This window comes from Chinchilla lanigera, unplaced genomic scaffold, assembly GCF_000276665.1.
Source record: "Chinchilla lanigera isolate Chin_1 unplaced genomic scaffold, ChiLan1.0 scaffold00014, whole genome shotgun sequence".
NCBI lineage: Eukaryota > Metazoa > Chordata > Mammalia > Rodentia > Chinchillidae > Chinchilla > Chinchilla lanigera.
Window position 1 is genome coordinate 32793712 of NW_004955415.1, and position 14554 is coordinate 32808265.

At 52.7% G+C, this 14554-nt stretch overlaps 1 protein-coding gene across 1 annotated transcript; it reads right to left on the minus strand.

Annotated features, from left to right (window-relative positions):
• Positions 1-460: 460 nt before the first annotated feature.
• Positions 461-14233, minus strand: Prkaca (protein kinase, cAMP-dependent, catalytic, alpha; the record flags this gene model as incomplete). Its single annotated transcript, XM_013512354.1, is given in 9 exon segments — positions 461-1849; positions 2398-2562; positions 4986-5108; positions 5189-5284; positions 5375-5501; positions 7876-7958; positions 8646-8744; positions 13747-13875; positions 14172-14233. Coding segments are annotated over 9 exon segments (1010 nt in total), but the record flags the coding sequence as incomplete, so codon positions are not given.
• Between the last annotated feature and the right edge of the window lie 321 nt (positions 14234-14554).

Sequence of the window (14554 nt, forward strand, 5' to 3'; positions counted from 1 at the left end):
GCGCGCTCCGCTCCGAGACCGCACCGGCCAGGAACTCGGTGCCCGCGGGCCGCGGCTGCCGCGCTTCGGGAGTGCCGCGGAGACCCGGGGGCGCGCCGGCCCAGCGCTGGGGATGCGGGGTGGAGAGAGCGTAGGGCTCCCCCTACCCCGCTGCCTGGGCCGCCCCCGCTCTGCCTCCCAGATCCCGGCCTTGGCGGTTCACTAGAGCGCCCTCTCGGTCCCGAGTTCGTAGGAGAGAGGGAGCGCCGCGAATTTGGGGATCCCCCCGGATTCGGGGTCAAAGGGCAGCTTGGCCCCCCTTTCTCCCCGCGGGTCGAGGGGAGCCGCAGGATTCCAACACAGCCAGGTTTTGTCGGGACTTTGGGCCCCCGGGCTGGCGGAGAAGGCCGGGCGCGGGTCCGAAAGTCCCTCTCCAGCCGCAGGGTGTGGGTGGGAGCCGAAGTCGGAACACTAGCGACACTTTTTTTTTTTTAAACAAAACTTTATTGGTAATAGTTTTCAAATATGTTTACAACAGCACACTGTTCGAGAGGAAGTCTCGCCCTTCGCAGCACACAGGTTGAATGGCCCCGCGTCCACCCGGGGCCCCAGCCCGCTCAAGGGCTCTGCGGCTGGGGAGGAGTTGACAGGGACGAACACGGGGTGGGGGTGAATGGGGTGGCTCCCCACCTTGCTAATTAGAGAGAAAACACAGATCGAACGTTGGGGGGGCGTGAGAGGAGGTGGACAGCTGACAGCAAAGCTAGGGGGCGGCCAGGCGGGCAGGGGCGCGGAAGCCGCCGGTGGATGGCACAGGCAGCCCCTCCTCGAACCCGCGTAGGGGTTGGGGGGCGCTCTGCCGTTTTCAAGTCCTTCTGTAGAGTCGCCTTCCCAGCTGGGCTGAGAGGAGGCTGGATGTTAAAATCAGAATAAAATGGAGTTTGGGGGGGGCTGCTGCTGGGAGGGGAGACCGTGGGCTCAGGCTCCCCCTCTTTTTGGGGGACGGCTCCTCTTTGGTAAGGAGAGGGGTAGCTGCTTGGTCTGGCTCCCGAAGCCCGAGGGTGAAGGAAGGGTTTGGGGGCATCAGGGAGGGCATGAGCCCCTGGCAGGGTGGCAGAGGAGCCCAGGAAGGTGGCAGGGCGGTGGTTAGCAGTTCAGGGCGGAGGTTCGAACCCCAGGTTCCTCCTTACGAACTCAGTCTGCTTCCCAGCCTCGGTAAAATGGGTTTGGGGAGCTGGTGGAGGGGGAGGGAGGCACTGGTGGAACTTAAATAAGATCTGAAACTGTGTTTAAAAAATTAGAGCAAGCAGCCCTCGGAGCGCGTCACTGACACACTGACACTCGGCCTTCCGGTCGTCCTTCGCCCATAGGGTCTGGTGCGAGGTGGGGGGCTGGGGCTGCGTCCGGACCCCTCGGTTCTCGCCCTGTCCTTGATGTACCAGCAAGACTTGGTCTGGAGGAGACTAGAGCCTCATTTCCAACAGGCAAAGTAGGCTGAGGTGGGGGTCCGTGGGGAGAGGGGCGAGAGGGCTGCGGGAATGGGGGGAGCAGCAGCCCCCCCCCCCGCAAGTCTGGGCTTCCTGCTCCCCCCAACCCTCGAGGGTGGGGTGGGGGTGAAATCGGAGGCAAGGAACTCAGGGGCCCTCTGGCTGTTCAATCCAACCCCCCATCCCCCCCAAAAAAAAGAAAAAGAAAAGAAAACAAAGAAAAGAAAGAGTAAACTGGGGGTGGGCACAGGCCACCCCTAAAATTCAGAGAACTCCTTGCCACATTTCTCATTGATGGAGACCCGGATCTCTTCCTCCTCGTAGTCGTCAAAGTTACTTGTGTCCCCGGCGCCTTTGAACTTTGGTATGAAGGGCGCTTCCACCTGGAGGGGACAGAGAACCGCCCAGACCTCAGCAGTGCCCGCTGTCACTGCGGCGGCCAGTGTGGGCACCCGAGTTCCTGACCCACACCTGTATTGGGTTTTGGGCACAGACTTTTTTGTTCTTTTGTCACACTGGGGATTGAACCTAAGAATGTCCTCTCATGCAGCTACATCCTGGCCCTTTTCCTTTTTAAATTCAAGACAGGGTCTTGCTAAGTTGCCCAGGTGGCTAGAACTTGTGATCCTCCTGCCTCAGCCTCCTGAGTAGCTGAAACTATGGTGTGCACCACTGCACCTGCTGGTATACCCTTCTTAGTCACCCAAGACTCCTATGCTGCCTGGCTCACCCAAGGGAAATGTCTCTTTTGAGGCATCTTCCACCCAAGGCACAGAAGGTAACCCCAGGACTCCAGAATCCCATTTCCAACCCCCTGGCTCTAAGCTGCCTGCTTCTGGCTGGCCCTGGGTTTAAGCTCCACATCCCTGTCTGTGTCCCCCTTTCCTGGCTCAGCCTCCCAGCCCCTCAGCATGCGGGGCAGCCAGCCCACCTTCCGCTGGTAAATGGCAATCCAGTCGGTTGTGGCAAACCACTTGTGATTCTTGATGTCATTGACGCCGTTCTTGAGGTTCCCGAAGCGCTTGGTGAGGTCCACCTGCAGGAGGTTCCGCAGCAGGTCTTTCAGGTCGGAGCTGAAGTGGGATGGGAACCGCACCTGGAGGGACGAGGATGGAGCGGGTGGGGTGAGGATGCTGCCCTCTCTGTCCAGCAGTCCTGCCAGGAGGAGGCCCCCGATCTCATGGGAAGGGTTCCTCAGTCCACCGTGTCTCTGGGGCTGCCTGCCCACAGCTGGGGCTGTTAGAGAGGGCACCCCCTCTGAGAACCACTGCTCTGAGAGGAGCGCTGAAATGGTTCCCATTTCACAGAAGAGGAAACTGAGGCATGGGCCTTGTAGCTACCGGGAGGCCACAGGGAGCAGGGGTACAAGGTGGACCTACTGGATGGAACCCAGGGCCTCCCCCATGCTCAGTTAGGGCGCTATCACTGAGCTGCTCGTCCAGTCCTTTTGGTTTATTCTCAGACAGGATTTTGCTAAATTGCCCAGGCTAGGATTGAACTTGGGACCTCCTGCCTCAGCCTCCTGACACTTGGGATGGCAGGTGCATGCTACCCTGGCAAACTGCTAAGACTGCTTTGCCGGGGTGTAGGATTTCTGAAGCACTCATGTATACAAGCAAAACTTTTCCCCCCCCTGTCTCTGCATAGTTGTAGCTTTTCTATTTTTTAAAGCACAGTTCAGTTTCTCTGCAATCATTCATGGCCTTGTATGCAAGTATCACTGGATTTACAGCCCTAAGAACTGACTTCTAGTCCCTCCTCCGCTTCTCACATGCTGTGTGACCTTGGCCCCAGCCCTTAACCTCTCTGGGCCTGTGCCTGCCTCTGACTCAAGGAGGCAGATACCCTAGGGTTGAGGAGGGAGATAACACCTCCGAGGGAGGGCTCCTGGGAACTGTGGAATGTGACACAGAAGGAATTATGCTCGTCCTCGCTTCCCCCCTCTCAGTGTCTTCTCCGGACTTGACTTCACTCTGAGCCACCGTCTTTGAGATTTCTCTCACAGCTGGGGCAGATGCTGACCCTGCCTGGTGTGGCCCCACGCTGCAGTTGTTGTGTTCTTCCATCTCTTTGAGGCAAGCTGCTGGCTCCCCAGCTCCCAGGTGGGAAAGGTGGGGTTCAGAGGGGCAGTGAGCTGCTCAGAACTCAATACAAACAGGTGTAGGGCTGGGGCTTGGAGCCAGGCTGGCCAGTCCCATGCCACCCTCCTCCCCAGAACTGGGGCTTGAACCCAGGACCTCTGCACTGAGCTCCATCCCCAGCCCTTTTAATTTTTTAAGAAAGGGTCTTGCCTATAATTCCAGCCCTCGGGAGGCTGAGGCAGGAGGATTGCCATAAATCTGTGGCCAACCTGGGCTACATAGTGAGTTCAAGACCAGCCTGGACCATGTAATGAGACCCTGTCTCAAAAAAAAAAAAAAAAAAAAAGAAAAAGAAAAAGCAAGGGTCTCTGTAAGTCACTATATTGCCCAGGCTGGCCATTACTTGTAATCCTTCTGCCTCAGCCTCCCAGATGACAAGCCTGTGCCACATGCCTGGGTTCAGTAAGCAATCCTGGGTGGGTGGAGAAGCTGAGGTCAGGCCCTCCCAGCAGGGGGCAAGCTGAGGCAGGGTGGGGTGCCCACTTCTTTGCAGCTGTGATATTGGGCCTGACATGCCCCTTTCAAAGCCTCAGTTTCCTTGTCTCTCCCATGAGGGGTGCTATCCCTCTAAGTATGATGGGGAGTTGGAACCTAGGGCCAGGCAGATGGCAACAATTTAATGGACTTCCTATGAAGTGTGCCCACAGCTCCGTAGCCCCTTACCCAACCCTCAGAATGAGTGACACTTAGCCTAGCCTATCCCTGCACACTTGGAGGCTGAGGTAGGAGGATCACAAATTCAAATACAGCCTGGGCAATTTAGCAAGACCCTGTGTCAAAATTTAAGCCTGGGCTACAAAATGAACTCAAGGCCAGCTTGAATGGCACAGTGAGACCCTGTCTCAAAAAAAAAAAAAAAAACAGTGAATAGATATTTGCTGGGCATGGTGGCGCACGCTTGTAATCCCAGCACTTGGGAAGCTGAGGCAGGAGGATCATTGTGAGTTCCAGGCTAGCCTGTGCTACAAAGTGAGTTCAAGCCCAGCCTGAACTGCATAGTGAGACCCTGTCTCAAAGAGACAAAATAAATAAATAAATAAATAAAAGGGCTGGGAATGGAGCTCAGTACAAAGGCTCTGGGTTCAATCCCCATGCCACCAAAAAGGAAGAATTAGTGACACTTCTGTGTTTGGCATGGGAAATGGGGATCCTTAGAGGGCCAAGGGCGCCACCTGGGCCCCAAGCACGTTCACTGTTCTGCAGTGAGACCTGTGAGAACTCACTCGGAGAGACACAGTGCAGGGGACCAGCGACCCAGGTGGGGCCTGGGCTTCAGTAGCCCCGCTCAGAGGGGCTCCAGAGTGGAGGCCTGGGGAGCGCATCCCGGAGCGGCTGGTGGCGAGGCCCCCGCTGTGCGGCCTGGGTAATGGGGCCTCACCTTCCCAGAGACGATCTTCTCGTAGATCTGGATGGGCTGGTCGGCGAAGAAGGGCGGGTAGCCGGCGGCCATCTCGTAGATGAGGACCCCGAGTGCCCACCAGTCCACGGCCTTGTTGTAGCCCTGGGGCGAGACGGTGAGGGCGAGGGTGAGGGCACAGTGGGGGGCGGGGAGCAGGGGGAGGGCGGGCCAGCGGGGCCTACTTTGCTCAGGATGATCTCAGGGGCCAGGTACTCGGGGGTCCCGCACAAGGTCCAGGTGCGGCCTTTCACGCGCTTGGCAAAACCAAAGTCTGTCACCTGCGGGCACAAGAACGGGCGGTTGGCAGAGGGGCAGGGGAGGGCCGCAGCCACCCGCGTTCCCCTTGCACACCCTCCGGCTACGGGCACCTGGATGTAGCCCTGGTGGTCGATGAGGAGGTTCTCGGGCTTCAGGTCCCGGTAGATGAGATCCAGGGAGTGCAGGTACTCGAACGTCAGGACGATCTGTGCCGCGTAGAAGCGGGCATGGGGCTCACTGGCGGGGACAAGCAGGGAGGGGACAAGGGTGTGAGTGTGCTGTGCGCAGCCATGGAGCCCAGCAAGTGGGCCTGCAGAGCTCCCCCCAGTGAGGCAGACACCCCCAGTCTAGCTGTCCAAAATACAGATGCAAGGCCGGGCATGGTGGTGTGAGTCTCTAGTCCCAGGTATTACTGGGGAGGCCAAGGCAGGACGATCTCTTCAGCTTAGGAGTTTGGGACCAGCCGGGGAATGTAGCAAGATTCCACTCAAAAAAGAAAGTCAGCTGGGTGTGGTGGCACAGGCCTATAATCCTAGGTGCTCAGAAGGCTGAGGCAGGAAGATCACAAGTTTGAGGCCAGCTTGGGCAACTGAGTGAGTCTCTGTCTCTAAATAAAAGGGCTGGGGATGTGGCTCAGTGGTAGAACGCTCCTGGATTTGTTCCATTTGTACTGACACAAAAAAAAAAAGAAAAGAGGAAAAAAAGCAAATGGGAGAGTAGACTACGATGGAACCACAACAGGGACCTCTTCATAAAATGGAACCAGAGCCAACACCCCACTGTCACCAAGGTGGCCCACGAGTGCATGACCTAGTACAGCCGGGAAGGGGGGGGGTCTCCACTAGAATCCCACACTCCCACAGGCCAAACCCAGACAGACCAGAGTGCTGGGCTGCACAGCTGGAGTGAACCAGAGCCTTGCCACTGTGTTATAAATGGGCATCCAGCAGGGCGTGGTGGCGCACACTTGTCATCCGAGCACTCGGGAGGCTGAGGCGTGAGGATCACTGTGAGTTTGAGACCAGCCTGTGCTACATAGTGAAATCAGGACCAGCCTGGACCACACAATGAGACCTTGTCTCAAGAACCAAACAAAACCAAAGCAAAAGGGCATCTAGGGAAGCTGCTGATGGGGGAAGAGTGTTTGATAGTCTTTTCCATGGAGATGGCCAAGTTGTAGGATGGAGCACAAAAAGCGTGCTTTTTATTGTATGTAAAGTGTACCTGTTTTTGTTTACCTATCCAATAACAGTATAATTTTTTTTTGTACCAGGAGTCCAACTCAGGGCCTCCCACTTGACAGGCAGGCCTGCACTGCTGAGCAATATCCCCAGCCTATAACAGTATAAATCTTAAAAAAGCATAAAATCAGCAACTGTTATTTTTTTTTTCAGTAGTAAGGATTGAGCCAGGTGTGGTGGCGCATGCCTGTAATCCCAGCACTTGGGAGGCTGAGGCAGGAGGATCATTTTGAGTTTGAGACCAGCCTGGGCTACAAAGTGAGCTCAAGGCCAGCCTGAACTGCACAGCAAGACCCTGTCTCAAAAAGACAAAAAAAAAAAAAAGGATTGAACCTCCAACTCTCTCCTCTTTTTAAAATTTTGAGACGAGGTCTTGCAAAACTGCTAAGTTGCCAGGCTTTTTGAACTTGTGATTTGAACTTGTGATCCTCCTGCTTCAGCCTCCCAGAGTGCTGGAATTATAGGTGTGCACTACCATGTCTAGTTAAAACTGTTTTCTTTTTTTGTGGGGGGAGTACTGGGAATCAAACTCAGGACCTCATGCTTGCCAGGCAAGTGCTGTGCCACTGAGCTAAATCCCTGGGCCAAAAATTGTTTTCTTAAGCCTGGTGTGATGGTGTAGGCCTGTCATCCCAGCACTTGGGAGGCTGAGGTAGGAGGATTACCATGAGTTCAAGGCTAGCCTGGGCTACACAGTGAGTTCAAGCCAAACATGGACTACACAGCAAAATTCTGTCTTACAAAACAAAACAAAATAAAACGAAACAAAACATAAACAACTTTGTCGTGTATCACTGTAAACCAGAAAATGTTGGTAACTAGGAAATATAAGAGAATACGTAGATGAGGGGCTGGGGATTTAGCTCAGCGGCACAGCACCTGCCTGGCAAGTGCAAGGTCGTGAGTTTGATTCTTGATACCGGAAAAAAACCAAAAAAAAAAAAAAAAAAAAAAAGAGAGAGAGAATATGTAGATGAAAAAACAAAACAAATAAAATAGTTTTCTTTTTTCCTTTTTGTTTTTTATGGGGTAGAGTGGCACCTGCCTATAGTCCCGGCTATTCAGGAGACTGAGCCAAGAGAATTATTTGAGGTCAGGAGTTTAGGACTAGCCTGGGCAACACAGCAAGAGCACACCCCAAAAAAATAAAACAGAAGTTTTTTTGTGGTGGTGCTGGGGATTGTGCTCAGAGCCGAGCTGTCCGTTAGCTTGTCCACTTTAATGCTGACATCTGAGTTGCATGATTGGTCTGTGTGCTTTGGTACTGGGTTGAAACAGCAGAGATTCCTCAGCATGAGGAAATAAATCCTGCGGCTCTCAGAGAGACCCCTCTCCGTGTCGCCAGATGCTTTGGTGAGGGTGCGGCTCACCTGAACCTGCCGATCCGCCGGAGGTGTGAGAACATCTCCCCGCCGGGCACGTACTCCATGACCATGTACAAGTTGGAGTTGTCCTGTGGGAGGCAGGGAGGTCAAGGCCCCATCGAAAGGCCCTGGTGGCCTTGCTGCACAGGGCTGAGGCAGGCAGTGACACAGCGTGCCCATTGCGGGGAGCTGTGTCAGCCATGCCTTTCATCCTGCCCTTGAGGAAGAAGGGGCAGGAGGTGTCCTGTCCTCCAGGGGGCAGAAGGGGGGCCAAGGTGTGCCGTGCCCCGGCTGGGAAGCAGAGTGTGGATTCTGCAGCAGCTCACATGTGGGAGCCTAAGGTTCTGGGGGCTACAATTTTGTTATCTGCAGAATGGGCGCCCAGAGAAGCTACAGAATTTGAGGGCTCCAAAAGAAAACAAGCTGGGGACGGTGGTGTACGCCTGCAGTCCCGGCTGCTGGGGAGATGGAGGCAGAGGCTCACTTGAGCCCAGTAGTTACAAATCAGCCTGGGGAACACCGTGAGGCCCATCTCTTAGGAAAAAAAAAAAAAAAAAAGGGAGGCCCTCAACCAAAATAAATAAAAGCAAAACAAATATCAAGACAGCAGCGGTGGGGCATTAAACAGCGGGAGCTGTTTTCACCCCAGCAGCTGACCTGCCCAGGTGGCCACAGCAGAACCCAGAGCCCTGGCCTGACCCTGGCCCCCTTCTCTGGGGCCTCCTCCTTCCCTGGAACCATCCCAGAGCCCCTGAGCCCTGGTCACCCGGCCCCACCTTGAAGGAGTACTCGAGCCTGACCAGGAACGGGAAGTTGACCGCCTGCAGGATGCGCTTCTCGTTGAGGGTGTGCTCGATCTGCTTCAGCTTCACCACCTGCGGGGCACAGAGGACGGCCATGAGGGGCCGGGCACTAGGGGTGCCAGGCCCGGGTGCTGAGGACACAGCGAGGAGGGAACTGGGGGTGAAGAGCACAGAGGCCACCAGCCTCACAGCCCAGAGCAGCCGGAGCCCGGCAAAGTCTGGGGCCCCTAGAAGCCGGGCCAAGGTGGCCAGCACAGCGTGGGCAGGGGCAATCGGAAAGGGCTCCCTGGAAGAAGGGGCTGGGAGACAGTCCTGTTTGCGGGGACCATCTCCACACACCACCCTGAGCTCCGTCTGGTCCCCCTTCAGCCTTCAAATGTCCCCTGTAGTTATTCGGAGGCAGCTGGCCATGGTAGCCCACATTCTGGGAGGCAGAGGCAGGCGGATGAAAAGTTTGAGCCCAATCTGGGCATTTAGAGACCTAGCAAGACTCTGTCTCAAAATAAAGGGCTGGGGATATAGCTCAGAGAGAAGGCCCTGGGTTCAATCCCTAATACTACTATTACCAAAAAAAAAAAAAAAAAAAAAAAAAAGTTTGGGAAGCTGAAGCAAGAGGATCACTGTGAGTTCAAGGCCAGCCTGGGCTACATAAGCGAGTTTAAGGCCAGCCTGGACTACATAGTGAGATCCTGTCTCAAAAATACAAACAACAATAAAAACAAAAATATAGATATATTTTTAGAGGCTGGAGTGTAGCTCAATAACAGAGCACCCTGAGTGTAGTCTCTTTCTCCCTCTCTCTATCTCTTCTTTTTTTTTTCTTTTTTGAGAAAGGGTCTTACTATGCAGTTCAGGCTGGCCTTGAATTCACTTTGTAGCCCAGGCTGGTCTCAACTTGCAGGGATCCTCCTGCCTCTGCCTCCCGAGTGCTGGGATTACAGGTGTGCGCCACCACACCGGGCTTTCTATCTCTTCTTTTGTGGTGCTGAGGATGGAACCCAGGGCCTTGCACACACCAGGCAAGCGCCTCCTACTGAATGCAGCCAGCCCAATGGCCAGATGTTTAATCGTGACAGAGCCTGAGAGGTCACACCTGGAGATCAGCAATTTGGAAGGTCAGACAGAATGGGGCAGTGACTTGGCCAAGGTCATACAACTGTTTTCTTGGGTTTTTTTTTGTACTGGGAATTGAACTCAGGACCTTGTGCTTGCCAGGCAAGTGCTTGTGCCACTGAGCTATATCCCCGGCCTACACAGCTGGTTAACGTTGGGGCCTGTGTCCACTGTGAACAGCGAGGTCAGTGCTTGTTCCTGTTCATAGCACAGCTAACCCAGGTCCATGCCAAGCGCACTGGGGCTGCTGCCACCAGAGCTAAGGGCTGCTAAGCCCTTGAAATGCAGCCAGGTGACCGGGGAATTGAATTTATTTATTTATTTGTTTGTTTGTTTATTTTGTTTTTTTTCCCGGTACCGGGAATCGAACTCACAACCTTGCGCTTGCCAGGCAGGTGCTGTGCCGCTGAGCTAAATCCCCAGCCCTTTAGGGAATTGAATTTAAAATTTTAAGTATTCACTATGAAAATTTAAATACTGACACTCAATGTACATACAGGATCAAAAGGGTATTTTTGAGACAGGGTCCCCTCAACTTGTGGCAATCCTCCTTCCTCAGCCTCCTAAATTCTGGGGTTATAGGCATGCACCACCACACCCGGCTCCCTCTCTGTTTTTTTGAGATAGGGTTTCACTATGTAGTTTGGGCTGCCCTTTAACTCACTGTGTAGCCCAGGCTGGCCTCGAACTCAGTTATCCTCCTGCCTCAGCCATCCAATTGCTGGGATTACAGGCGTGCAGCACCAATCCTAGTGATAATTTTTTTTAATGATGCTGGAGACAGAACTCAGGGAGTTGCAACGAGGCTCCTAGGCAAGTGCTCTACTGCTGGGCTATACCATAGCACTCTAAATATTCTTATACTCCTGGGGATTGAACCCAGGGCCTTTTAACTCATCTATATCCCCAGTCCCCTTTTTAGTTTTCATTTTGAGGTAGGGTCTTGCTAAGTTGCTGAACTGCCCAGGTTAGGGTGGACCTTGCAATCCTCCTACCTAGGCATCCCAAGGTGCTGGGATTACAGGTATGCACCACCTTGCCTGGCTACCTCTGAACAGTGTTTAAGCAAGTTTGGGTAAACTCTCATAAGAAACTGCCAAAAATGCCTTCCATCATGGCTCTACTATGCTGTATAGCCACCTTCAGTAAATGAACATTTCTGCTGCTTCAAAAAAAAAAAAAAAAAAAAGTTTGGATAAACTCTAGCACATAAATCTGTTTTTTTAACTTTTCTACTTGTCTCTTCAGGAGATAAATGCCCATCTGAAGGGAGACATCTTTGGGGGTGTTTTTTGGTGCTTTGTTGTTGTTTCAGGAATCAAACTCAGGACCTTACACTTGCCAGGCAGGCGCTGTACCACTTAGCTAAATCCCTGGCCCTCCGTGCTTTTGATTATTGTATATTGTTTTGAGATAGGGCCTTGCTATGTAGGCTGATCTTGAACTTGAGGGAATTCCTTTGCCTCAGCTGCCCAAGTGTTAGGATTATTTACTCATGTGCCACCCCTGCCCAGTGCTTTTTTTTTTTTTTTTTTGACACAGATTCTCTCTATGTAGCCCAGGCTGGCCTCAAACTGGTGACTACCCTCCTGCCTTAGCCTCCTGAGTGCCCAGTGCTATTCTGAAATATACATCATGCCTGGGATGACAGGCATGTGCCAGCCACCTTGCAAGGCTAGACATTTTATTTCATTTATATTTTTGAGACAGGGTCTTTCTATATAGTTCAGGAGAGCCTTGAGCTCAAACTGGGCTCAAATTTATGATGTTCTTCCCGCCTCAGTGCTGGGATTACAGGCGTGTGCCATGATGCCCAGCCCAGGACATTTTAGTACAGGGAAAATATATAAATCTCTCTGCGACTTTCTCTCAGTCTCTCTTTTTTGCACACTGGGGATGGAAACCAGGGCCTGTATATGCTAGACACTCTATCAGTGAACTACATCCTCAGCCCTTTTTTAAAAATTCTTTTCCTTTGAGCCAGGCCTGGTGTTACACGCCTGTAATCCCAGTGCTCAGGAGGCTGAGACAGGAGGATTGAAGCTAGTTCAAGGTCAGCCTGGGTAACATAGAGAGTTCAAGGCCCTGCTGCCTCAAAAAACGAAACAAATTTTTTTTTTTTCTTTTGAGACAAAGCCTTGCTAAATTGCTGAGGCTGGCCTCAAACTTGTGATCCTATGCCAGGCATAGTAATGCACGCCTGTAATCTCAGCACTCAGGAGGCTAAGGCAGGAGGATCCTTGTGCGACCAGTCTGGGCTACAAAGTGAGCTCAAGGCCAGCCTGAACTGCATAGCAAGATCCTGTCTCAAAAAGAAAAATAAGAAAAAAAAAACAAAACTTGTGATCCTCCAGCCTCAGCCGCTGGAAGTAGCTCTGATTACAGGTGTGCAGCACCATACCTGGCCAAAATGTCTCATAACAATACTTTCAGCTTGGCATGATGGTGCACACCTATATACTCCCAGCACTTGAGAAGCTGAGGCAGGAAGATCTCAAGTGTGAGACTCAGTCTCAAAATGAAAAACAAAAACACGCCAGTGATAAAAGTCAGTGCAAAGGCCCAGGGGTCAATCTACAGTACTGGGGGGGGCAAAAAAAAAGAATATCTGTATAAAGCTGGGAGTGGCAGAGGCTGAGGCAGGAGGATCATTGTGAGTTCAAAGGCCAGTGTGGGCTACAAAGTGAGTTTAAGACTAGCCTGAACTGCATAGTGAGACTCTGTCTCAAAAAGAAAAAAAAAAAAAAAAAAAACCACAAAAGAATATCTGTATAAAGTATACTTCTTTCCTCCTGGCAGACCCCACTCCCATGTCTGACTGGGGCCCCAGTGGCCACTGGGAGGGAACAGCCTTGGGAAGCCAGCGCAGGACCCTTCAGTCCTCTGGTGTGGCTCATCATGGGGGCTTGGGAAACATAGTTCCCTCTCAGTATTCACATGGGGTACTGATTCCAGGCACTCACCACCCCTGGGGAGATACCAAGGTCCAGTTCAAAGATGCTCAAGTCCTTTCTATGAAATGGCTTAAGGGCCGGGGATATAGCCCAGCAGCACAAGCACCTGCCTGGCAAGTGCAAGGTCCTGAGTTCAATTCCTGGTACCAAAAAAAACAAACCAAGCCAAACCAAAAATTGCTTAATATATAATCCCAGCATTTGAGAGGCTGAGGCAGGAGGAGTTCAAGGCCAGCCTGGACTAAATAGTGAGACCCTGTCTCGAAAAGCCAAAAGAAAGAAAGAAGGAAATAAAGGGCACAGTATTTGTATAGAACCTATGCACACCTTCCTATAGACTTAGCTTTTTTGTGGTGCTGGGGATGGAACCCAGGGCTTGGAGCAAGGACTCCCCACTGAGCTGCTCCCAGCCTATAAGACTTTGAGTTATATCTTGGTGACTGAGCATCCCTAAACTGTGATGTTTAACATCACTCTATTTATGTGAGCTCAGCGTAGCACTTTGCATATGGCAAGTACAAGTTTTGAGTTTTGGAATTTTCTAGAATGTTATTTTAGAATTTATTTATTTATTTATGAGATAAGGTCTTACTACCTATTTCAGGGTAGCCTTGAACTCACTATCTCAGACTCCTACTCACGGTGATCCTCCTGCCTCAGCCTTCTGAGTGCTGAGAATATAGGTGTGTGCCGCCATGACGGTTTGGAATTTTCTAAAATTTTTAGAAAACTATTTTCCAGCTGGTCATGATGGTACATGCCTATAATCCCAGCACTCTGGGTGGCTGAGGCAGGAGGATCGAAAATTCAAGCCTAGCCAGGGGAACTTAGCAATTTAGTAAAACCCTATCTCAAAAAAAATAAATAAATAAAAAAAATAAAAAGGGCTGAGAATGTAGCTCAGTGTGAAGGCCTTGGTTCAATCCTTAGTAATCCATGCACATTTGTGCTTGACGGGCGTGGCGCAGAGACACCAGTACAGCCGGAGGAGCCGAGGGGCAGCCCACCTTCTGTTTGTCCAGAATCTTCATGGCATAGTGGCTCCCCGTGTCCTTGTGCTTTACCAGCATCACGCGCCCGAAAGAGCCGGTGCCGAGGGTCTTGATGCGGTCAAACTGATCCAAACTGGCTGTGTTCTGCAGGCCAAAGGACTGGGCTGTCAGGGCGCCGCCTCTCCTGGCACTCCCAGGGCAGGGGGCCGGGTGCAGGTAGTGAGCAGGAGCAGGGCGAGGGCAGACGGGCGGACACGGTGGGGGGATTGGGAGTGGGGAGCCAGACAGCCGCCATCAGGTGTGACTGCGGGTGTCCAGTGAGTGAGTGCTGCTTGGCGTGGACACCCGCAGGGCTCTGCCATTTCAGCAGTGCCTCAGGGATCCGGCAGCCTGGGGACTTTGGCCCATCCCTCCACAGGCCCCATCCCTTAGGGGCTCACCTGAGCAGGGCTTTCCCATTTTTTAAGAAAATCTTCTTTGGCTTTGGCTAAGAACTCTTTCACTGAAAGGAAGAGAGAACAGGGTTAGATGGAGCCCCCCATGGACCAGGAGCAGGGTCAGTTATTTCTGGGGAGACGCCCACTTGTGGAAAGTGGGGTATAACTTTTCGAGCCTGCAGGCCCATGGGGGGGTGATGATTGGGCTGCGGCCAGGGCACCCCCTTACTGGATAGAGCTTTCAACTATCCAAAGTGGGGTACATGGAGACTAGGGGCTCACACCCAGGGGCACAGGGCCAGGCACCCTGGCCAGCCCACCCCCACTTGCCCCAGTTGCAAGCGACATTCCTCGGCCAGGGCCGACGCCAGCTGGGGTATTTATAG